The 26160-nt window shown below is 39.7% G+C and overlaps 1 protein-coding gene across 2 annotated transcripts in view; it reads left to right on the top strand.

Annotated features, from left to right (window-relative positions):
* Positions 1-26160, top strand: part of ZER1 (zyg-11 related cell cycle regulator) — a 50815-nt gene that overhangs the window by 10257 nt on the left and 14398 nt on the right. For both annotated transcript variants that reach the window (XM_033961553.1, XM_033961552.1), the window contains exons 6-12: positions 1150-1264; positions 7588-7734; positions 8085-8258; positions 12620-12835; positions 12925-12966; positions 23331-23450; positions 23616-23731. In XM_033961553.1, the coding sequence (XP_033817444.1) occupies positions 1150-1264; positions 7588-7734; positions 8085-8258; positions 12620-12835; positions 12925-12966; positions 23331-23450; positions 23616-23731 (930 nt within the window). The remainder of the gene's footprint in view (positions 1-1149; positions 1265-7587; positions 7735-8084; positions 8259-12619; positions 12836-12924; positions 12967-23330; positions 23451-23615; positions 23732-26160) is intronic.

The following is a 26160-nucleotide window of genomic DNA, read 5'->3' as shown; positions in this document are numbered from 1 at the left end:
TAAATTACATGCCCATCCCGCACTCGTATAATCCCAGTTTGTATAATCCCCACAATTTGTACAGCTTCTCGACAATTCCAATGTGTAACCTCTGCTTGCATATTCTCACTCTAATGATGCAATCAAAGGCACCTCTCTTTATCCATTGCTGTATCTCTTTTATTGCTATAAGCTCTACTTGTATGTTCCCACTGAATACTAATGCTGTAATATCTATGCCTACCTATTTGCACGGTAAGCTCACTGTACTCTGTTATTATTATAAACCGTCTTGAACTGAAAAGGTATGACGGGATATAAATAAAGCTATTATTATTATTATAAAGGATAAACTACTAGTGGCAGACTGGGTAGTTCATTCTCATTTAGCCAATCTAGAATTCTAGAGCTTCTTTTGGGGTTTTTCATCATAGGGAGCTGTTTCTAGCTATCAGTGCATATAATCAGGAAAAAGAGGGAGGATATTTGATACAATTTAAGGATGAACTCATTTTCAATAGTGTCAAAACATTAGAAAATCTTTAAAACATCAGCAGTGTGTGGCTGGAGGATATATAGACTCAAATCTCCCCCCCCCCCCTTTTCATAAAACCATAGCGCAGTTTTTAGTATTAACCATGGCAGTAACAGCTCCAACACTCATAGGAATTCTATGGGCATCGAAGCTGTTACCGCCACGGCTGGCACTAAAAAACGTGCTACAGTTTTGTAAAAGAGGGGATCAGTGTCCAGGCACTATGTAGACTTAGAGAGGGCAGGACTGAAGGAAAGTAGTAATTCTATTTCTAAAACTGAAACATACTTGTAATTTTATTTTAAGACGTTTATTGATTGTTTTACTGTGTATATAATTTGGTGTATTTGACTTTTATGTTTTTAATATGTGCAATCAAATATTAAACTCTGTGTTAGCATGTGGGCTCTTGCTGTGTTTCTAGCATGTAACATAGTTACATGTTATTTTTCAATTAAAATGACATCATCAAACATACTCATGCCCTATATGCCTCCTTCTATGTACTTCCTGTTTGTATCTAGTCATGTCCTTGGATTTATTTTGTAACTGTCTTCTTTTAACCTGTTCTGAGCTTTTTGGGAGGACAGGATAAAAATCGAAATAAATAAATAATTGTTTTTTTCTTCATACAGTGTGGAGCCATCTAGGAGCAGCATTGCACCATTCCGAGGCCTGAGAAGACCTTTGCAGTTCCTGGGACTTTTTGACACTTCTCTGTGTCGCCTGACACATATTCCTGCCTATAAAGTACAAATATATGTTCTTGTTGTCTATGCAAATTATTTTAGATTCTCTGTTTTCTAATGCACAGTTGCTTAGAGGCAAATTGTATAATCTGTACTTTCAAATGTTTTGCTATAGTCCAAAATTTTTTTTGGAGATAGAACCCACTACATAAAGAGGCCAGTGAGGGGTTAGGGGATGAACTTCTCTATATACCGAGATCAGTGAAGGGGGGGATCAAGGAATAGACTCCAGATAGATGCTGCATGGAACCGAAGAGCCAAAACATTGGGGTTTGTTTTAGACTGCTGACAATAACTGTGAAAAATTATTTTTAGTTGCCGGACTGCTTAGTCTTATCTTTGCCATTCCAGTATATGATCTTTATCATCCACCAGATCAGTCCAAAACAAATAGGTTATGTCCCTCTAAAATCAGAAGGAGACGGAGAACAAAGGCTTGTGAATTCATGTTCTTTCTTTAGTGTCCTCACCAGACCAGTCAAGAACCTGTGGGTTATGTGATTGTAAAACTACAAAAAGGCGGTATACAGGTCCCAATCCCTTTCCCCTTATGTCTATCAGCTGATTGAGACAGAGACTAAAGATGTGTGGTCTCTGCACTCTAAGGGCACCATGCAGTCTTAAGTTTTCAGAATTTCTCAATCTCCAGCAGATGGTGATAGGTGAATTGTGCACATCCCTGGACAGGTCAGACAACAGCTCTTGAAATAGAGGGCTGAGTATTTTAATTGAGCAGGGGATACCTCTTTATCAGGTATCGCTCTAATTCATAGCTTCTTTGGTTGGGACCCCAGATGGGGTCACAAAGCCCTTGTTTGGTGTCATAACCTAGGTAGGCTCGCCATAGGCGCAACATTATTTTGCATCTCTTGGGGGGAAGGGATCACTAATTTTATATGATCGCAATCATAGGGTCATGGCATCAAAATCATTGATAAACTGCTATTATTTAGTTATTTTTACTATTAAATTACAATATTTGGAAGAAGCAAAAAGAAAATTTCAGAGGAGACTGAGTTCCCTCCCCACATCCCACACTTCTCATTCACACTAGCTTCCTTCTTGAGGAGCATTTTACCTTCTTCTCATATCATACAATTTTCATAAAACAGATCTAGGAAACTAAAGAAGTTTATTTCTTGAAAGGCTTTTTGCATATTCACCCTCCAGTGCAAGTGACCATTCCATCCTGAAACCTTATTTTGGTTCTTCTGACCCTTGAAAGTTCTCCATTTCAGCTCTTTGGAGAGCAACCCTGAAGGACTTAACTTTGAAGGTTTGCTTTTTGGTTGCTGTTTGTTCAGCCAGGCGGATCTTAGAATTTCAGGTAGTCTTATTAGGAACCATTCTGCATTTTATAAGGATAGGAATTTTGATCCAGATTGTTCCCTGTTTCCTTCTGAAGGTGGTTTCATTAATAGGCTTGCAGATTTCTAAACTAAGTTGTCATATGCATTAGAATGTTTTCCACTATGCTATTAAGGCAACCTCCATCAGCTGTAGTTGTCTGAGTAACACTTCTTATGAATAGCTTGCTGCAATCAAGATTTTGTTTTTCCATCCATGGGAAAAATAGTAATCATTATCTAAGCCACTGGCAGACTTTAATGATAGTCACTCTATTTTACAATTTCAACATGGCTTGCATAGCACAGAAACTCACTTACTTGTTTTAGTCATCAGTGTGAGAGATATATTATAAGTAAAGGTGGACAAGTATTGCTGCTACAGTTCAGTCTATCAGCAGCATTTGACATGGTAGATTACTCCATCTTTTTAAGCACACTGAGGGCTCCTTTTACGAAGCTGCATTAGCGGTTTAACGTGCATAATAGCGCATGCTAAACTGCTGGCCGCACTAGATGCTAACGCTAGCATTGAGCTGGCGTTAGTTCTAGCCGCGTAGCATGGATTTAGCGCACGCTAAAAAGCTACGTGTGCTAAAACCGCTAAAGCGGCTTCGTAAAAGGAGCTCTGAGTGATTTGGGGATAAGAGTTCTAAATTGGCTGAATAATGTTCTCACTGGAGAGAAAAGCCAGAGAGGCCTCTACAACAGGTAGAACAATCCAGATACAAGAGTCATGAAAAGATGTCAACCATACAGTAGTGGGCAATCCAAAGCAAACTTTATTTTGTCAGCAGCATAGATTCGACACTGATATAGTGTTTCGGCAATTCTGCCTTTGTCAAGAGTTTTTAGAGAAACTGAAGGAAGAAAATCCCCTGGCATCAGTCACTTGAGACATTATTGTGTGCACTGTTGCCAGGGGATTTTCTTCCTTCAATTTCTCAAAAAACTCTTGACAAAGGCAGAATTACTGAAACACTGTCAGTGTCGAGTCTATGCTGCTGACAAAATAAAGTTTGCTTTGGATTGCCCACTGCTGTATGGTTGACATCTTTTCCTCACGTATCTGAATAATTTTCTGACAAATAGATCATATACCGCAAAATTTGATGGGTCTTTTTCATAATTTTGGCAACCTGACTGTGGTGTTCCCCAGGATTTGCCATTATTCCCAATACTGTTTAACATCTTTATGATCTCATTAAATACTGTGAAGCTAGATAAAGGTGAGTCCTTTTACTCCTTTGTGGATGATATTTTGTTTGCAGGAACTATGAACAGTTATAGCAGAAAGTATTGTATTGACAAAGCTTGCTGTCTCATTTCTACTGGAGTAGGAGAAAACCTAAATTGTGTTATAGCCTTCTGGTGGGGGTGGAGGCAGGGGGTATGGGTATCCCTTATCTGGGTTTGTATAATATTGCTTGTCTTTTGAGACATTTGAAGGACTGGCTATTAGGGGAACACCAATATACTCCAACATCCCTTGAGTTGGCATTCTTTACTAGCTCTTTTATTCTTACCAAGCAGAGCCTTGCCAGGTGATTTTGAGGCAGTCTGCTTTTGGCTTCCATGAGGGTGGCCTGGGAGGCTCTGACACGACGTTTGGGTGGAGACCCTAGGGTCACCAATTTGTTACCAGTTTGGGGAAACCCTGCATTTGGACAACTCTAGCTTCCTCCTTTGGCAAACGCAAGGTATCATTTTGGTGGGACATCTTTTGGATGAGGAGAGTGGTTTACTATCCAAGTTTCCAAGTTTATTAGTTTTTAATATCCCGACCATCAAACAAATGTCTGGCCGGTTAACAATAAAATTTAAAAGGAAGATTAAAAATAGTAAAAAGTGAGTAGAAATATCTAAGTTGAACATAAATGACAAAGACTAGACGAACTAGAAAGTGAGGATAATAGGGGAGGAGGGGGAAATAGTTACATTATTTAGATGAAAAGGAGAAAGTGGGGTAGGGATAGAACGTAGGGGTAAGGGCACGTTGTACTAGCAAATATTTGCTTGAAAAAAGAAGGAAGAAATAAAAGAGGAAGAAAGGAAGAGGGTGAAAAAAAAAAGAGAAAAAGGAAGAAAGATGAGGATCTAGGTTAGGTTGAATGCATCCTGAAATAAGAAAGTCTTTAGGTTAGTCTTGAATTTGGCTAATTGTTGTTCGTCGCGGAGGTATTGTGGCAGAGAGTTCCATAGTGTAGGGGCGGTTACTGCAAAGTTTGTTTTACGGGTATAGTAGAAGTCTTTTAGGGAAGGGATGAAGAGAAGTTTTTGATCAGATGATCTTAAAGTTGGAGGGGAACATTGAGGTATAAGGAGTTTGTCAAGGAACGATGGTTGGTGAGAAAGTTTTATTTTAAAAGAAAGTAAGATGATTTTATAGGTGATGCGATGGGTGATAGGAAGCCAGTGAGCTTCTTTTAGAAGCGGAGTAACATGGTCGAATCTACCTTTTTTGTAGATAAGTTTTATTGCAGTGTTTTGTATTAATTGGAGACGTTGTAGTTCTTTTTGGGGAAGGCCGTTGAGAAGAGAGTTACAATAATCTAGATGGGAAATTACTAAAGAATGAATTAGAATGTTAATTGAGTCAGTATCCAGGATAGAAATTAGTGATCGAATAATGCGGAGTTTGAACTCTTAGAGAACAACTGGGGAACTGTTGGGGTGACATATTGCCAGTTTTAACATTATATATTGTTTACCACAAGATAAATTAGACCATCTTATGGGACACCATCTTAGAGAGTTTTTTGCTTTGATTGAAATGTCAAATACTTTGGTGTCTGCGTTACATAAAGCTCTGCTTCAATTTGAGCCCTCTAGGGCTTAGCATATCAGAGCTGGCTGGGAGGCAGAGCTACAGATTGATTTGGCTCACTGGAATATCCCACAGAATCTTGGAGGGCTCTCTGGGCTTTTTTAGAGGTGCTTTGTTGCATGAGTGCTATGCTCGGGTGTTGTAAAGAGCATATTTTATCCAGGTTCAATTACATAAGATTGGAGGAGTTGATTCCCCAGTGTGCCTTAAATGTGGTAGAGACTCTAATACTTTTTCCCCCTCTCGTTTTGGAATTGTTGGTGAATCAAGACCTTTTAGAATGAAGTGGTGTGCTAATTATGTTCACTTCTGAGTTGTTTCTTGGAAGGCAACATGGAACAATTGTGTTAGATTCCCTGGCGCGTTTCGGGACCTCCCTATGGGAAGAGTTTTGCTTTGTCGTCTCCTAGCCCGTAAATATATATTGCAGCAATGAACTTCGTCAGACCCTCTGTCCTTTTGGAAGTGGAGCGTTCATGTCCATACATTGGTTACTTGGGAGGCGATGAGGTGGAATGCCATACTAAGTGGTTGATTGAGTTCTGGTTAATAGAGAGTCTACTGTATTAGGATTAGGCAACCAACCTGCAATCATCACCCCTTTAACAGTTTGCTTAAACAAAGAGAATGTCATAGGTCATAGGATTAATTTTAGATTCTTCTTTTACTTTTGAACCCCAAATAAATAACTAATTTTTTTTTTTTTTTTTAAAAAGCTTTTTGAAGATAAAACAACTAAGAGGAGTCAGTCCAATTTTTCATAACTAGACTATTGCAAATCTCTGTGTAGTGGAATTACCAACTTTTTGTTGAAAAAATTAAAATACAGCTGCTAGATTAACAAGAAAAAATGTGACCATGTATCTTCCCTGCTAACCGCACTTCACTGGCTCCCATTTCAGGCTCAAATTGATTTTAAATTAGCCTGTTTCATTTTAAAAAAATGTAAATGGTTGGTTTCTGGTAGATTTTGATCTTCTTGTTTCATTTTCCTATGTAATCAAACTTCTCATGTTAGAGATTTGTTTTTATTGTTTCCCTCTTTTAAATGTATTCACTTTAACAGAATGTTAGTGAAGTCTTTTTGTTCCAAAGTGATCCAGATAGAGAATGGTCTTCCTACTCCTTTAAAGAAAATTTCTTCATACTTAACATTTCATAGAGACACTTGACAAATCTGTTATTCCCCCCCCCAAAAAAAAAAAAATAAATAAATAAAAATAACTGAACCATAAATTGGCATACTTTTTAATTGTGCTTTGTTCTTTGTATACTGTAAACCACTTTGGGCTCAATTTTGTTGGGAAAAGATGGTATAGAAAAGACAATATTAGATTAGATTTCTGTCTTTTGTCTAAATTGGGTAGACTTTACCCTTCTCTTGAGAGAAGCATTGTGGGGAAGGCTTTCATTTTCTATATATTCTGGATATATGCCAGGCTCTGCTGTAGTACCTGAAGGTGTTTAATGAACTTCATAAGATACAAGGGTTCTTCATAAAATTTCCACACTTTAATATTTTTGCGGGAAATGGTAGGGTCCTATAGATAAGTTGAACCATTTTTTCCAGGACTTTTTTTCCCCCCAAAATTTTTTGACTTATAGTCGAGTATATATGGTAGTTTCATCCCATTTGTTCAGGACTGGTCTGATGAGTAAGACGGAAATTCAGATTTCTTACTTGCTAATTTTTCTTTCTTTAAGTCCTGCCAGACCAGTGCAGAGTCCTGCTCTGACATATGTTGCTCCTTATTTGATTACAGGGCTAATTCTTTTTGTTTGCAGTTGTTCTTTGTTGTTCTCTTGGGTCTTCCAGTGTGTTTCCCAATTTATCTTGTGAAGTAATCATCTGTGCATACTTTGTTACAGAAAATACTGAGATGATTGAAGTTTCATGGTGCTCTATATAGAGAATGAGTTTACAAGTCATTTTTTCTGTGTCCATCTGCTAATAGACTGGACTGGTCTGGTAGGACTCAAGGAAAGAAAATCACCAGGTAAGAAATTTTTTCTTACTTGAGCCCCAGCAAGGAAAACCTTTCTGACTAGGCTGTGAGAAAATTAAAACTCCTTGTTTGGAGCTGTTATATAATGTAGGATTCTGGGTAAAGATAGCAGTGGTTATCTGCAGTAAATATCCTTTTTCTTTAGGTGACAGGAGATAAAAATGAGGAACAGGTACTGAATGCCATTGAAGCATACACAGAGCACCGACCAGAGATCACAAACAAAGCAATCAATCACCTATTTGACATTGCACGGATTGAGCGCTGCAGCCAACTACTAAGAGCACTGCAGGTCAGTGGGAGAAAACTCTGAAGGGTATCAGATGGATGATCAGTTCTCCTGAACCTTGATAAATGGTTTCATATATACCTTAGAAATATATTCACTTCTCTTCATTGCTTCATTTTCCCTGGAAAATATACAAGTTTGAGGAGGTTTGTGTTTGGGAGAATACCTGAAATGTGTTGAGCTTCCTCTCATGAGGCAGGGTTAGGGGTGCAGAAGGTGAGTTTTTCCTTCCCATGGGCATACTTGGAGTATCTGGGTTCAGACTGTTGAGGTTCTGTTTTATGTTTAATTTTGTTTCATGCATTGCATTTATATTCTGCCCATATTTGTTTTTGTTTTTTTGCCTGATGCAGTTGGTTATTGCAGCTCTGAAATGTCACAAGTATGATAAAACTATTCAGGTGACTGGCAGTGCAGCGCTGTTTTATCTAACAAACTCGGAGTATCGCACAGAACAGAGCATCAAGCTGAGGAGGCAGATCATTCAGGTGGTGCTGAATGGCATGGAGTCGTATCAGGAAGTGACGGTATGAGATCAATGAGACCTTCCCTGCACTCAAAGGGACTGGCCTCATATTGATGAGATCCTTACTGTTCTGCTTAAGAGCAAACTCATTGAACCCAACTTAGATTTTTGACACTAGAAGTACTTGGCAGGTCCCCAGCAGTAGATCCAGGACTTGCAACTCACTCTCACAGATAAACAGTAGGTTTTCTAAACCTACCTGGCTAATAATATTTTATGATATTTCCTCCAGATCTTGTCCAAATTCCTTTTAAGCTCAGATGTGCAAGATGTAGTGATCTCTGGAAAATTTTCCATAGCTTGATCGCACGTTGAGTGAAAACACATTTCCATAGCATCCCTGTAGAGCAGTGTATCTCAAACTGTGTGCATTCCTGAGATTTTAGGTGTGCCGCGGTACACTGGAGAGGAGGATAGGCACCGGCGTCAGCTGATTGCCTACAGGACGTGCCTCTCGCCAGTGGGCGCCAGCACCTATCCTCTCTGGCCCTGTTCCCTTCTGGCACCCTCCCACTGGCGTGGAGGGCCTTCACACACATGCGGACATCGACATGATGATGTCACGTATGCGCGTGATGTCATCATGGCGATATCCGTGCACTTCCAGGTGCCTTAAGCCACAGCCACTACCTTTAGTGTGCCGCGGCTTGAGAAAGTTTGCAGGACACTGCTCTAGAGTTATGCACTGCTACTGAGAACCACTGAGTTTCAGATAAGCCTATAAGTGAGTCTGTTCTCAGTCTCGGTAGATGGTAGCAGAAGTAAGCATGTTCAGTCCCAGTTTGATTAGTCCCTGTGGTTATTTGTGATTTCTTTTTTCCTGGGGGGAGGGGCAGAGGGGAGGGTTAAATATCAGACTCTCATAAATAAATAAAAAACATAGAGGAAAAGGAGGAAAAATACCCGCCCTGCTTATTATCTCTGCTGCTAGACAGGGGATGTAACACTCGGGTGTCGGTCCCTCCCCCCATTCCCCCTCTTTGAATTTTCCTCTTTGGGGGTTGCTTTGCAGTTAGTGCCTCAGCTGGTCTCATCTACCTAGAGGCAGACAGGCAGCCTTGAGAGCCTGAGGGGTCTGCCTGTCTGGTAAAGTTATATTTAAAACAAGAGGGTCAAGCAACCTTTTCCTCACAGTCACTGGGGATGTTTTCTGTGGCCTTTCAGTCAGCATGGGGTCTCTGGGTCATTTGCCTGATAAGGTTCCCAGGTTTCTCAGGAGGCGCAATGAGTTCCCAATGCCTGAAGTGCTGCGCTCTATGTCAGTGCAGAGTGGTGGATTTGGTGGGTCACTGTTCTTTTTGTGCTGGCCAGGAGACTGCGGGAGCTAGGACTTTGGTGCCAGAAACCGTGCCTCAGCCAAGTTCTTCTTGTGGGGATATGACAGGGATCGAGAAAGCCGAGGAGCAGGTAATGGCAGCAGACCCTGTTTTGGAGGGAACCCATCACTATCTTGTAAGCTGCACACCAAACACGCCATGAGTCTGTGACTTCTGTACCTCACAGGGGGGTGGCCTTATCTGCTTCACACTCTCGAACACCAGGAGCTATCACTTATAATGAACCTGGTGCAACACCACTGATTTGGGAGAAGCGGAGCACTAAATTCAGATATCCATATTATCTGGTGACGTCACTTTATCTTCTGTAAAGTTGGGATTTTTTTTAAATTAAAAAATAAAAGGGACAAGAAACAGAAACAAAGAAGAGGAAACAGATCAGAAGAGGAAACAGATCAGTTGAGGAAAAAACATCATATGGTCTTCCCTACCTGGATGACTGGCTCCTCGTTGCACACTCCAAGGAGCAGTTGCTTCTTACCATTCAGGCTACAGTGCATGCTCTACAGGCACTAGGCTTCCTAATCAACTTCGAAAAATCAAAGCTCCAACCAGTCCATTGTTTCACATATATTAAGGCACAACTCGACACAGTTTCTGCAAGACCCTATCTTCCAGGAGGAGCATCATTAAGCAATAATTACCCTATCAAACCAGATGAGGCAGTCTTCTGCTCTTCCAGTGTGCACAGTGTTGTGACTTTTGGGTCACATGGCTGTGTCCCTTGCTCTAGTTCCATATGCCAGACTGCATATGTGTCCCTTGCAGTGGCATCTCAAGCTCAGTTGGAATCAGCAAGTTTAATCACTGGCAACCTTAATTCCTATATCACCCGAGGTCAAAGCTTCTCTTTTCTGGTGGATTCACTCTCTGTCCCTCAAACAGGGATGTCCATTCCAGTCTCCACCTCCTCTTCTCATCATTACCACAGATGCTTCAAACTAAAGTTGGGAAGCACATCTCAATCACTTACAGACTCAAGGTCAATGGTCAGAAAGAGAACATCATTTTCACATAAATTTGCTGGAACTTCGAGCAATCTGTTATGCACTTCGAGCATTCAGTCCTTGAATTTGCAACACAAGGCTGCTTGTTCAGACAGCCAAGTAGTGATATTCTATCTCATGGTTTGGAAATTGAACAGACAGTCGTTGATGACTTCCCAGTCTCTTCATCAGTAAAGACGATCCTTCTTGCAGTAAGGAAACCAGCTACAAGAAAATCTTTCTAGCCGAAGTGGAAACGATTTTCCATATGGGCATGCTCACAAGCTCAAGATCCATTTCGCTGCCCAATTAATCACATTTTAGCTTACTTACTGCACTTATCAGATTTGGGCCTTAAGACTAATTCTGTACGTTTTCATCTTTCAGCCATCTCTGCGTACCATCACGTTAGATGGGAAACCAATTTCACAACATCTTTTGGTTTCTCAATTTTTTCGAGGTCTCAACAATCTCCAACCTCCACTTCGTACTCCACCATTAGCCTGGGACCACAACATTGTTTTGGACCAGCTGATGAAAGATCCTTTTGAACCTTTGGGATCTGCTACACTACAGTTCTTAACATGGAAGACAGCCTTTTTAATAGCCCCTACCTCAGCAAGAAGAGTTAGTGAATTGCAAGTGCTGGTCATCAATGCCCCAGTCCTTCAATTTTTCCCCAATAAAGTACTCCTACATACTCATCCAAAATTTCTTCCAAAAGTTGTTACAGATTTTCACATCAATCAGTCCATAACACTACCATCATTTGTTCCTCTTCCACATCCTTCGTCAGCAGAGCAGAGTCTACATACATTGGACTGCAGGAGGGCATTACTTTTCTACCTAGACAAGACTGTGGCTATCCTCACCACCAATCAACTTTTTGTTTCAATCAATTCAGCCACTCAGGGGAACGCAATATCTAAACAGACTATATCCTCGTGGATTGCTCATTGCATCTCCTTTTTCTATGCTAGAGCTCGCCTATCCTCCTGGACAGATTGGAGCACATCAAGTGCGAGCAACAGCTTCCTCAATTGCAAACTTGAAATCAGTCCCAATTCCAGATATCTGCATGGCAGCAACCTGGTCCTCTGTTCATACATTCACTGAGCATTATTGTTTGAACCACAGTTCAGCTCAAGATCTTCAATTTTGACAGTCAGTCCTCTGTAATTTATTTGCAATATAACTATTTTTCCTCGTCCCAGTTTTTGCTTAAAGCTAGGGATTTATCAGCAAGTGTGCTTGCATTTCCTCTGCTTGTCTCCGAAGAAAGCAAAGTTGCTTACCTGTAATAGGGGTTCTCCGTAGACAGCAGGAGAATGCAGCCACACTTGCCCACCCTCCATCCCCTCTATCAAATTGTTACCTAAGCTAGTGATATAACTGAATTCCAGGGGATGGAGTGCGGGACGCAAGGTGTCCGCACATGCTCAGTAGTAAAAAAAAAACAAAACCCAAAAACAAACTACTGAATCTAGGGAGAGCATCGGCACACAGGCTCAGTTGGAGGACTTCACCAGCAAGTGTGGCTGCATTCCCTTGCTGTCTACAGAGAACCTCTGTTACAGGTAAGCAACTTTGCTAGTTGTCCATGTATTTTATAATAATGCTTTGGGTACTTTTCTGGAGCCAGATTGCTTGACTCAATGGACCCTTGGTCTGACCCAGCACAAGACCCCTCTGTACCTATGCACTGTGGAGCGCTACCTATCTTGTGTATTTTATGTCAGGGAATTTTGTCTGTACTGTTGTCTAAATGTCCCAGAACTCTGCCCTACTATTTGTCGTATGTTCCAGAGATCATTGTACTGCTTTTAACTCCTAACTCCCACTTATTTGTAAAATACCCGTGTCTGTTTTATTATTTCCTCTGTGAGAAATTCCCTAACCTCTGTTTGTCTGTTTTAATTAGATTGTAAACTCTATTGAGCGCTGCATTTCTCAAGCAATACTATAGAAGTGATAAGTAGTAATAGTGTATTGCCCAAGTACAGCAGAATTGCTCATTGTACTTTTATTATACTGCCCAGGTGCAGCGGAATTGTTGCCTGACGTTATGTAACTTTAGTGTCCCAGAAGAGCTAGAGTTCCAATATCGGCGTGTGAATGAGCTGCTGCTGAACATCCTGAACCTTTCCCGTCAGGATGAGTCCATCCAACGCATTGCTGTGCACCTCTGTAATGCCCTCGTCTGCCAGGTGGACAACGATCACAAGGAGGCTGTGGGCAAGATGGGATTTGTCATGGTGAGTTTGGAGATGGAAAGAAGCCTGGGGATCTGGAGAAATAAACCCAGAATTGTTGCTTTTCAGTTGTCTCCTTTCTTTATTTGCAGACCATGCTGAAATTGATTCAGAAAAAGCTGCTGGATAAGTCGGTGAGTCCTTGCCTTCTAGGGCTGTGAATTTTAAATTGGAGAATGGGGGAGGTAGAGGGAGCTTAACCAGTTGTCAAATGGTTCAGTTTTGAATGAATTTGAAATAACCAGCATTAACTTTTGAAAAGCATGGTAGGATGTATAAGCTAATTAATGCAGGAGAAATATATCAGGTTGTAAATAACAACATTAGGGAAGAAAACTGGAGCAGACAGATTTTCAGTTGAATGTTATTGGACTGAAGGACTGCATATTGCTTCTCAATGAAAGTGTTCAGTGGCATATTAAAAAAGGAGGAATCGGCAAAAATTAGTTTCCAAGTTTTATTAAAATTTGTTGAAATGCCTATCATGAATTCTAAGCGTTTTGTCTTGTGTCTCATTTACTGTATATAATCAAAGATAAGCATATTCAAGTATAAACTGAGATAGCGGTTTCTCCCCCCAACAAAGGGGGAAACTGTTAACTTGAATATAAACCAGAGGGTTTATACAACTTTTCATTTCACAATGACAATCAGGCAAATTATACAATGTAATCAGAAATCAACAATCAAAGAGCAATAATGTTCTTTCAAATTACTACTTATACTACTACTTATATAGTGCTGAAAGGTATACACAGCACTGTACAAATTAAACTATTCAAGGAAAATTTTCCAATCCTACATTGTAATATTAAACCATAATCTTAGGAGGAGGAGCTACAAAAAGAACAGAACTAAAGAATAAACTGGTAATAAATTTCAGGAAAATAAAGATGGAGCTTGAGGTAGTTGTGGAAAAATTACCTAGAGCAGGGATCTCAAAGTTCCTCCTTGAGGGCCGCAATCCAGTCGGGTTTTCAGGATTTCCCCAATGAATATGCATTGAAAGCAGTACATGCACATAGATCTCATGCATATTCATTGGGGGAAATCCTGAAAACCCGACTGGATTGCAGCCCTCAAGGAGGGACTTTGAGACCCCTGACCTAGAGCAAATGAAGTCAATTCTTATGGTGTACTTGTTACCATTTGTCTTTTACTGGAAATAAATTTAGATAACTGTTGAGGTAAAAAAAAAAAAATCTTATGTCTTTAATAAAAAAGATTTACACATAAACATATTTTATCTCAGCATAAGTAACTACACATTTACATGGGTATCTCAGAATAAATGTAGCTCCCAAATGCACTACCTGAGTTCTCAATAACAAAAATTGTTCACTTCTCTTTTGAGTTGACCTAGATACATCTGGATACATTCTTATTTTGTATTTCATAAATAAGGTATCCCTATGCTTAAAAACAATTTAAGCAACCATTCTCTGTCAGAATGAATAGCAAATTGTACCAAAGGGTAACTGGAATTAGTGCCTTGGTATCTGTTCTCTCTAGGAAATTTGTTAAATCCAAACTATCTGCAGACAAAATCTGCTGGTTAGGGCTCTGTTTCTTTTTCTTCTCAGGCAAATAATAAACTTTAGAGAGAGGTGGGTATGAGGCCTCTGGAACCTTCAAAATCTCAGTTAAATATCTTCTAAACATATCTTGAGCATTAACTTGAAAATGCTTTAGGGAAATGTATAATCCTGAGATTAAATCTTCTGACAGCATTCTCCAACATCTCCTGCTTTAAATGTAAACTCCCACTGTCTTTCACCCATGTCAAAGCTTGAACCTCCAGTGTATTCAGTCTGATCTCATGATCTAAAGATCCATTTTTCAAAGTTGAAAGTCTATTTTTAATATGTAAACTTTTTGAAAGAACCAAAGTACAGTGGGAGGAAAAAACTTGTATCTGGTTACCCAGAGAGAGTTGCATAATAAAAATAACCTCCCAAATAGACTCAAAATTGAAGACTTTTGGTCTTTGGAGTGGGGTTTTAACATCCATTCCTGCACCCTCTGGGGAAAATTGAGTACTTGGACCTACAGCAGATGAAAAACCTTTCGCAAGTTCCACTCTATGTTGTTGCTTCAATTTCTCCACCAACAATCCAGCTGACTCATCGTGCTCCAAAACAGCTGCGGACTCCTCTGTATCCCCCACAACGCTGGTGCAAAGGTGAAACGCCTTGATCCAGAACAGCTTCAAAAATTTCCACTATTGATTAAGGTTGTGATGACAGGCTTTGCTCTTCCGGAGACAAAGTGACGCCTTCAATGGAGGATGTGCACGCTTCTGCCAGTACGGTTCCTCCTGCCAAAGCTCCCTTCGGTCTCTGTGTACCAGAACTCCACTCTACAAAGGTGTCCATCGGTCCCGTTAAAGAATTAACATTTACTGATTCATCTGGGAAAACCCAGATCTTTGTTTTCCTCTTCATCATCAATAAAAAGGAAAAAAAGAAATCTTGATGGTGTCTCTGTGGGCTCTTCAAGCAGCCATCTTAGATAAGCTCCTCTAGAGGGTTTATATTCAAGTATTGGGTAACTCCTCCCCCTATTGATGGCACTGCTATCTTCCCACTTAACCCCCCCCCCATGACCACCAACTTTGTTATTTTCCTTCTTAACCCCCCTCGAAGACCACCATCACTGCTACCCTCCACTCCAGCCCTCCCCGGACCACTGTTGCTGCTATCCTCCACTCCAAACCCCCCCACCACAAAAGGCCACTGGCGCAACTCTCCTCCTTTCCACATCCAAGATAAATGATGCTGCTGTCCACCTTCTCCCTCCCCCCCCCCCCGACCAGTTCTGACGTACTGACTATACACATTCTAGGGCTGAAGGAGGCTGATGCTGATGTTCTATACATGCACAACATGTGTTTTCCATTTTTAAAAAAAGTCTTCCTACCCTGAACAGCTGAATGGCAGTAAGCTGCTTTGGGGTTTCCCCTGCCACTCAGTTGTTCAGTATTCCCCTACCAGCTCTGAGCATGTGTGCTTGGCTGAGGGAAAGCTACTACCTGGTTCAATTACAAGCCTATTTCAGCCAGAAACAAATTTTCTATAGTGGTGGCATTCAAACCCCTGTATGTATTAAATGTGGACAAAGGGACAATGCTTTTGGTCATGCTTTTTGGAACTGTCTTATACTTTAGAGGTACTGGATGCGCACAGATACTCCACTCAAAACCAAAACTATCGTCTATAGAGAATTTAAAAATTTGGAAAATACAGATATTACTTCCTTTCTTGATCCAGATATTTTAACTACTTACTCTGATTCAACCACAAGCCAAATAGTAGCTTGGAATTCATCACTGACATCTCTTTTAGATACAATATCTCCATCAATTTCAAAAACCATTTTCCTTCGTAAGATTAATAACCCTTGGTATAGTGCAGAGTTACAATTGATCAAACAGCAATTACGCTCATCAGAAAGAAAATGGCGACATAATAAGACACCAGACAACCAATACAAATATAGGGAAATAGCTTCAACATACAAAACTAAAATTAATCTCGCAAAGAAATCCTATTTCTCTAAAAAAATCGAAACAGCAAAAAATTCCTCCGTTCTCTATAACATTTTAAAATCAATGGACCCTACAAATAAATCACAACTTTCTCCGCGAACATCTTCCCTTAAAGCTCAAGAACTAGCTGACTCTTTCATCCTTAAGATAAACAATATTCGCAATTCTTTTGCCCAAAGTACATCTACTATCTCCTCTAATGCCGACCAACCAAATCTTATACCGACAGCAAAATGTTCAAATTTTACAATCCCCTCACTTCAAGATGTTGAATCCCTTTTTTCCCAAGTAAATACAAAAAGTTCTCGGTCAGAATTAATTCCACCTTTCTATTTGAAAAAATACTTTTCACATTTTGGCCCTTTTATTTTGTCCATTATTCAAAATAGTTTACGTACTTCCACAGTCCCATCTCAATGGAAGTTTGCATCAATTACTCCTATTATTAAAAATTACAAAATTAGTATTAACGAGTTATCCAATTACCGACCGATTGCGAATGTTACATTTCTGGCCAAACTTACTGAAAAATTAATATTTAATCAGCTGTCAGATTTCTTTGAAAAAACTAATGCACTACACCCACATCAAACTGGATTTAGAAAAAATCATAGTACAGAATATTCATTAATAGGTTTAACCACTAACATCCAATACTATCTCGACCACCATAAATCGGTTATTCTTTTTTCTTTAGATATATCCGCTGCCTTCGACACCATCGATCATGACTTACTCCTAAACAGATTAGAAGAAAAAGGAATAAGCGGCAAAGTCTTAGATTGGTTTAAATCTTATCTTAACAACCGCACTTCTTCTGTGAGATTTAACAACGAAGATTCCACTATTTTTTCCTCAACATTCGGCATCCCTCAAGGATCCATCCTTTCTCCACTATTATTTAATATTTTTTTATCGCCACTATTGGAAATTTGTCAGGCCATAGGTTTCATTCCATTCTCCTATGCTGACGACATTCAATTACTCCACCCTTTGAATCCCGAAAGTAGTACAGACATCACCACTATAAATCATAAATTAGAACAAGTATATAATTGGTTGAATTCGAATAAATTAGCATTAAACATCAATAAGACTAAATCCATTTTATTTAATTGGAAAAAAGACATCTTTCTCACAAACCCATTCCTTCTCCATAACATACCTATCAGTATGGAATCCTCAATTAAAATTCTGGGGGTAATATTCGATGAAAACCTCTCTTACCACGAACATGTTTCTTCTATCATCAAAAGCTGTTTCTTTAAACTACGTCAGATTAGAGCCATTGCCAAATTCCTTTATCCTTCCTCTTTAAAAATCCTAATACATTCATTTATCATCGCAAAAATTGATTACTGTAATGCTCTATTCTTAAACATTACCCAAAAAGAAAAAAGGAGACTCCAAATCGTCCAAAACACGGCAATAAAACTTATCTATAACGGCAAAAAATTCGATCACGTATCACCTTTATTGATAGATGCACATTGGTTACCTGTTAACCATAGAATCCTGTATAAATTGATGTTCTTAATTTTTAAGACCCTCAAATCTAATGAACCACTATTCATATCTAAATCATTGATCCCATACAATCCCCAAAGATCTTTACGTTCATCTGAGTTAAATTTACTATCAGTCCCTTCTTTAAAAGTTATCGGAACGAGAAGAGCGGACATCTTTACTGTCGCAGGTCCAAAATGGTGGAACTCTCTTCCCCAATACATTAGAATAGAACAAGATATTTCAACCTTTAAAAAACTATTAAAATCTTATTTGTTTAAGGATGCCTATGACCTTTAATAATTCTAAATTATTTATTTTGTTTTAATTAATATTCACAAAAGTGCTTTGTAATTTTTACCCTACCTTTTGTTTTTTCCTTTTTCCCATTCCCTTATTGTAACTACACCCCCTTTCCTTCTTTTCATGTTAGTTATTATTGGATTAATAAGTTTAAAGTTGTTTTATTATATTATGTACATCGCTTAGAATATTTGTAATAGGCGATCCATCAAGAGTTAAATAAACTTGAAACTTGAAACTAGTGGACTACATGTCAGCAATTTTGGGCTCATAGATTCAGGGTAAAGCAGCTCGGTTAGTGCTTGATGTATCTGAAGTATATGGAAAAAGGACATTGGCTGCAGATGTGCTTCATTGAAAGAACATAAGCAGTGCCTCTGCTGGGTCAGACCAGAGGTCCAGCAGTCCCATCAGGTCCAGGACCTGTATAGTAATCCTCTATCCCTTCTATCCTCTTTTCCTTCAGGAAATCAACCAATCCCTTCTTGAACCCCAATACCGTACTCTGTCCTATCACACCCTCTGGAAGCGCATTCCAGGAGTCCACCACCCTTTGGGTGAAGAAGAACCTCCTAGCATTGGTTCTGAATCTGTCCCCTCTTAATTTTTCCAAATGCCCTCTTGTTTTCGAAAGTTTGAAGAATCTGTCCCTCTCCACTTTCTCTATACCCTTCATGATCTTGTAAGTCTCTATCATGTCCCCTTTAAGTCTCCGCTTTTCCAGGAAAAAGAGCCCCAGTTTCTCTAATCTTTCAGCATATGAAAGGTTTTCCATACCTTTTATCAATCACGTCGCTCTTTTCTGAACCCTCTCGAGTAATGCCATATCCTTCTTAAGGTACAGTGACCAATATTGGATACAGTACTCCAGATGCGGGCACACCATCGCCCGATACAACGGCAGGATAACCTCTTTCATTCTGGCTGTAATACCTTTCTTGATAATACCTAGCATTCTATTCGCCTTCTTTGAGGCTGCTGCGCACTGTGCCGACGGCTTCATTGTCTTGTCCACTATTACCCCCAAGTCCTTTTCTAGGGTACTTTCACCCATTACCAGCCCTCCAATCGTATAGCTGTACTTCGGGTTTCTGTTTCCTACATGCAAGACTTTACATTTCTCTACATTAAACTTCATCTGCCATCTCATCGCCCACTCTTCTAGTTTGTTCAGGTCCCTTTGTAAGTCTTCACAGTCCTCTTTTGTCCCAACTCCACTAAATAGTTTGGTGTCGTCTGCCAATTTTATTACTTCGCACTTCGTCCCTGTTTCTAGATCGTTTATAAATACATTGAACAGCAGCGGTCCGAGTACCGACCCCTGCAGAAACCACTCGTGACTCTCCTCCAGTCAGAGTAGTGGCCCTATCACTCCTACCCTTTGCTTCCTACCCGCCAACCAATTTTTGATCCATCTATGTACGTCTCCTTCCACCACATGGTTCTTCAGTTTCCGTAGTAGGCATTCATGGGGTACCTTGTCAAAGGCTGTTTGGAAATCTGAGTATACAATGTCTATGGAGTCCCCTTTGTCCATTTGTTTGTTAATTCCTTCGAAGAAGTCCCTCCTCTATATCAGGTTCGTTATAATAAGTTTGTTAGGCACGGTCTTCCCTTGCAGAATCCATGTTGGCTTGTTTTCATCAGTGTATTCCTTTCTAGATGCTCATCGATGCTGTCTTTTATCAGCGCTTCCACCATCTTCCCTGGAACCGAAGTCAAACTTACTGATCTGTAGTTCCCCAAATCACCTCTTGATCCTTTTTAAAGATGGGCGTAACATTATCTATCTTCCAATCCTCCGGGATCACGCCTGTTTTCAGGGATAGATTACAAACCTGCTGTAGTAGTTCTGCTATTTCCTCCTTTAGTTCTTTCAATACCCTAGGGTGGATTCCGTCCAGGCCCGGAAATTTGTCAGTTTTTAATCTATCTATCTATCTGTTGTTTCTGAGACTATGTATGTTTTTTTCTTGTACACTTGTTGAAGGATTAAAAATGAATAAAGAATTTAAAAAATCTATCTATATGCTTATGTACGTCTTCAAGGCTTACCTCTATGGATGTTAATTTTTCTGCTTGATCTCCTTTGAAGATTTTTTCAGGTTCCGGCACGTTGGATGTGTCCTCTTTTGTAAATACTGACGAAAAGAACATGTTTAGTCTATCCGCTACTTCTTTTTCCTCCTTCACCACTCCTTTCCTATCTCCATCATCCAGCGGTCCCACCTCCTCCCTTGTCAGCTGCTTTCCTTTAACATATCTGAAGAATGGTTTGAAATTTCATGCTTCCCTGGCTAGCCTCTCTTCATATTCTCTTTTTGCTCTTCTAACCACAAAGTGACATTCTTTTTGATGCTTCCTGTGCTCTTTCCAATTCTCCCCGGTTTTGTCTTTTTTCCATTTCCGGAATGAATGTTTCTTATCTCCTATCGCTTTCTTCACTTCTTTAGTTAACCACCCTGGGTCTTTTGTTCGGCTCTTTTTGCATCCTTTTCTAAATCTGGGGATATATACAGATTTTGCGCCATGGAAGCCCCTGCTTTTTGGCACTGGCACAGTCAGTTGCATCAGCTGGTGAGCTGGGAGGCTAGAGATGCCAGAAGGACACAGAAACGAAAGACATTATGTGTTAAAGTGTGGTTCCCATATATATATGTAAGTTACATACCAGGGGAGCAGCATGTTATTGAATACGTTATAATTTTTCAAATCTAAAGATGGGATAGGGTAATTGAATGGACAGCACTGAAGAATGTCATGACTTGAGGGGTGTTTAAGAGATGGTGGGGAGCAGGGAACATGTGGGCGAGGGAGTGGGGAAAAGATGTGTTGTAACTAATGACGTGATGTTCATATGGTTCTTGAATGTGGAGTTGTACTTAATAAAAATTATAAGTTCAAATAGAGCAAAACCTCAAACATTAGTGGAGAAAAAGACATTACTGATCTCAATTAGGCATTAATCTTATCATTGGTCAGAAAAACTTTCCCTGTATCTTTTTCAAAGAAAAGTTACATTAATTAGATATGCTTTAAAGCAGTGGTCTCAAACTTGTGGCCCGGGGGCCATATGCAGCCCGCCAGGTACTATTTTAAGGCCCTCGGTATGTTTATCATAATCACAAAAGTAAAATAAAACAGTTTCTTGATCATATGTCTCTTTAGCTATAAATTACAATATTATTATTAAGACTTAGCCAAAAGGAAAGATTTATAAACTATAAAGAGTTTTACTTCATGCAAAATTGTCATTTCTTTAATAAGACATTAACTATTTTTTTTCTGAGGCCCTCCAAGTACCTACAAATCCAAAATGTGGCCCTGCAAAAGGTTTGAGTTTGAGACCACTGCTTTAAAGCAATAAGTAAGTGATATCCACAGACTTCAACCTGGTATAAATGTGAAGAAAACCCTATATTGTATAAATTCAAAATTCAGTTCACACCCAAAGTTACAGTTCAAAAAACTTAGCTTTTATTCACAGGATCCACTTGAGGGATTTCAGTCACTACCAATCCTAATGCCTAACTACTTATGTACTTTTGAGTCTCAAGGAAGAATAAGTTTATGGATTTGGGAGGAGGGGATCTAATTTTTGAGATAGTTAACCAGATTTGAGCCAAAATACAAGTTTGTTCTAATGAAATGTATGAAAGGAAGTGCAGAAAATAATTAAACCTAAGAGGGCTTACGCTTCTATACTAAAAGACAGCATATTACTATACATTCTGCTCAGTGGAATTTGCCAAATTGTTGATTAGCTTAAAATCTAATGGAGGGATCTCCTTTGGCAAGTGGCCTGGGCTGAAGATGCTGTGGTGTCTGAGGTAGAGGAGAAACCTCCCAGGGCTGAACATGATATGGAAGCTAAATTAAGGGAGGGACTTCCCATGGGGCTCTGGGTGTGGAACCTGATATAGAGGAGGGACTTCATGGGAGGAAGAGAAGGGCTGGAGATGATGTGGAGACTGAGGCCTAGATTCACTAAATTTACCAATCTGGATCGTTGTTGGGCAATTCTTGGCTAAGTTTTGCCAAGTGACCAATTCACTACAGATTCTACATGCAAATGATCTAATCAGACGCATGCCCTATAGCGATCCCACTGATCGTTGTAAGAGCAATCGAAATGCATGCGCAAAGTATCCTTGTTGTTTATTGATGCAATTTACGCATTCGCTAGCTCTTCACCCTTACCACGTAGTTAATGGGCAGGGTTTATTCCCGCACGTCATTGGCAGCAAAGCACAAGTGAGCTCAAAAGAAAGGGGGAGGGGTGGCTGCAGTTTACTTTTGCTGGCCCTACAAGTTGGACATTTTTAAAAAGGAATGATTGTGACCAATGCGTTTCTTACAGAATATATAAAAAAGGAATTCTTACACATATGTAAAGATATTTTACAGTTTTATTTTTAATTTTGATGGTTGTTTTATATGGGATTGTAACCTCAATATTGATATTTCAGGGCGGAAGAGGGCAGCAGAGTCAGCAAGGATAGTAAGCAACTGGTCCTCAGCAGTCGCTTCTTTTCAGATCGGCAAACCCAATCGGTGTTTCTTCTTCTGCTTAGTGAATCGATGGCTTCCTACTTTTGCATGCCATTTCCCCACATTTTCATGGATGGATCAGATTGGATTGGAGATTGATTGAGAAGCTGTTTAGTGAATGGGGTCGGGGAACTATCGTAAAACTGGTTTTGTGATCATCGGGACAGGATTAGTAAATTTAGTGAATCTAGCCCTGAGTTAGGTAGGGACTTCTGAGTGAGGGGAAGCTGGTCATGGCTGCAGATGCTATGGAGACTGAGATAGGTGATGGTCTTCCTTGGTGGGGGTAGGGGGCAGTCAGGGCTAGAGATGTTGAAGAGGCTGAGATAGGGTAGGGAATGCTAGTTACCATGCATTGACTAGCGACCAAAGTTAGGGTCCTTGATTGCAGGTTTCTGTGCCCATGGATATTCCCATAAGATAGATACTGCTCTGTTCCACTGTGATGGTATACCCTCACAGGGGGGACTCTTCTTTTTAATTCTCATAGTTGTATATACAGTACTTAAGGTGGAGACTAGCTCCTTGGCCCCTTCCAGCTGTATACTCTGTAGCTGAGATGCTTTTTCACCTTCTCTTTCTCTCTTATAGTGTGATCAAGTTATGGAGTTTTCCTGGAGTGCTCTGTGGAACATTACAGATGAGACTCCAGATAACTGTGAAATGTTCCTTGGCTACAATGGAATGAAACTCTTCCTGGAGTGCCTGAAAGTAACTGTTTAGTACATTACCTGTGGACTCAGTCCCTCTCTGTCTCTGCCAGCAGGACAGAGCTGGGAACTCTGTAATTCTGATTTGAGGCTTCCTCTTTTAGGATCTTGGTCCTAGCCAGAGCTTTATGTTTTCACATTCACAGATGCTGATTATGTTTTTCAGGAATTTCCTGAGAAGCAAGAACTTCATCGTAATATGCTGGGGTTGCTGGGAAATGTAGCAGAGGTGAGATGGCTCCGCCCACAGCTGATGACATCACAGTTTATCAGTGTTTTCAGGTAGGTCTGTAGCAGATTTTGGAGTAGTCTGGAAACTAGCCTGGTTAATCATTCCCCTCAGACAAAGACTGAGCATCTGTCTCCCAGGGTTTCATTTCCAGAATAACTTAAAAATGAAAGCAATGTATAAAAATCAGTCTCATAAGTATTTCCCTGTTGGAATTGCAGACATATGTGAGCTGAAGAGTGTGAGTTTTGAAAAATGAAAAGATGAAAAATATTGCAAGCAAGTTAAACATTTCTCTGTGGACAAGCTGATTGAGTCATGTTTCTATGTTTCTATCCATGTGACAGGTGACATCATGCATTGAGATCAAGACCTGAACAGCTCTCCTATACTCCTATAACCCAGAAAAGCCTAGAAGTTTTCTAAACATGTGTAGCAGTTTCAATGTATCGAGCTATTCCTCCTTTCTCTCAGTCTGCTTTATCCTTGTAGCAAGTACTGCTCTCCTCTCCAATCGATCCTGCAGACTAAAAGAAAGACGGAACAAAATAAATAAATGCAGCAGCCATCTCTTTGGTTCAGGGACCTGAGGTTGGGGGTGGATGGGAATTCAAGCACGTAATTAATAAAGTGCATAATATATAATTTAATTATTACATGTACAATAATAGAAATGTAATTATTACATTTTATATCATGCACTTTATTTCCATTATTATTACATTGTAATATGTACAGTATATTAATACAACTCACCATAATGCAGAATCAGTGGGAACTTGTTTCCCTACAACTAGATGGTGGGGGTGATGGAAGGCAGTGACAACCAAAGTGTGTTCCTTTTGTCCAGCCTACTCTGTAATCTCATTTTGGTTGCTGTCACTGCAGATGTTGCAAATGGAAGCAAAGTTTTCAGCACTTTTGTGATGATCTCAGGATATTCCACCTTGACTTAAGAACATAAGAATAGCCTTGCTGGGTCAGCCCAATGGTCCATCAAGCCCAGTTGCCCGTTCTCATGTTGGCCAATCCAGGTCACTAGTACTTGGCCAAAACCCAAGGAGTAGCAACACTCAGAATGCACCATGGTTTCTACTCATTCATAGAGTCCTAAAACAAAATTGTAGGAAGTTAGAAAAGAAATGAAAAAAAAATCTCATTTAGATATAGATAAATCAGATTGGAGAAGTGCAATTAGAAAATATAATTTTGAATTTAGGAAAGCGAGAAAAACTTATTACGGATGTAAAATAGCTAAGTCCAATAATCAGAGTAGTATTCTTTTCAAACTCTGGCGCTCTTTGACTAACTCTGATTCTAATTCTGATCAATCCTTATCTCCCTCTGCTGATGTCCTAGCTCGTTTTTTCCAAGATAAGATTTCCCTTATTAGGCAATCCTTTCCTGTAGAAGATACTGGATACTTTTCCACACATTTAAAATCTTATAATGGAGATACCAGTTGATCGTTACTAGTGTTCTTTTGACCCTGTATCTGAATACCAAGTATCCAGATTGTGCGAAAAGATGAAAAAGTGTAAATGCTCTCTGGACCCTTTTCCATCATATCTTTTTCTTAATATTTCTTCTCGAGCTATAATGTGGCTGACTACTTTATTGAATTATTTACTGGAAAATGGTTATTTCTCGCAATCTATGAGGCAAATAACACTTATTCCTCTCCTAAAAAAAGTAGATTTAGATCCTACTATCCCTTCTCATTATCGACCAATCGCTAACATACCTTTGTTGACAAAAATGTTAGAATAAATTGTAGCTGGTAAACTTACCAATTATCTAGAGAAATTCTCATTACTCTATCCATTTCAACATGGATTTTGTTCTAACTTCAGCACCGAAACCTTATTGATATCTCTCCTCTCAAAAATTCAACAATTACGACTACAAAACAGATGTTCTGTTTTGTTTCAATTCGATTTATCTGCGGCGTTCGATGTAGTAAATCATGACATTTTGCTTCATTTACTTTCAGACATTGGTCTCAATCAGGTTGTTCTTAATTGGTTTTCTAAATTTCTTCTGTTTCGTTCCTATTCTGTTAACATTGAGGGTGACATTTCTAATCCCTGGTGGTCTTGCAGGGTTTCCCAAGGCTCTCTGCTTCCCCCAATTCTGTTTAATCTTTATATGACCACATTGAGTACTTATAAGTTGTCAGCCTGGGAAACGCTTTTCATCTATGCAGACGATATCTTTATACTGATTGACATTGACTCGGATATCTCCAATTTAGCTTTTAAAATAAATCACTGTATTTCTAAACTTCAAGCTTGGGCTATGTCTGTCCAGATGAAACTAACGGCCGCACGGCAACAGCTCCAAAGCCCTTTAAATCTCTATGGGCTTTGGGGCCGTTAGTGCAACACAGCCACTAGCACGGCTTTGTAAAAGAGGCCATAAATGCAGCCAAAACTAAACTTTTGTGGTTAGGCCCAAAACTGGACTGCCTTCCCCCTATTCT

Source organism: Geotrypetes seraphini, chromosome 10 (genome assembly GCF_902459505.1).
Source record: "Geotrypetes seraphini chromosome 10, aGeoSer1.1, whole genome shotgun sequence".
NCBI classification, from domain to species: Eukaryota; Metazoa; Chordata; class Amphibia; order Gymnophiona; family Dermophiidae; genus Geotrypetes; species Geotrypetes seraphini.
Note: the sequence above shows the minus strand (reverse complement) of the source record. Positions and strands in the feature narration are given on the sequence as shown.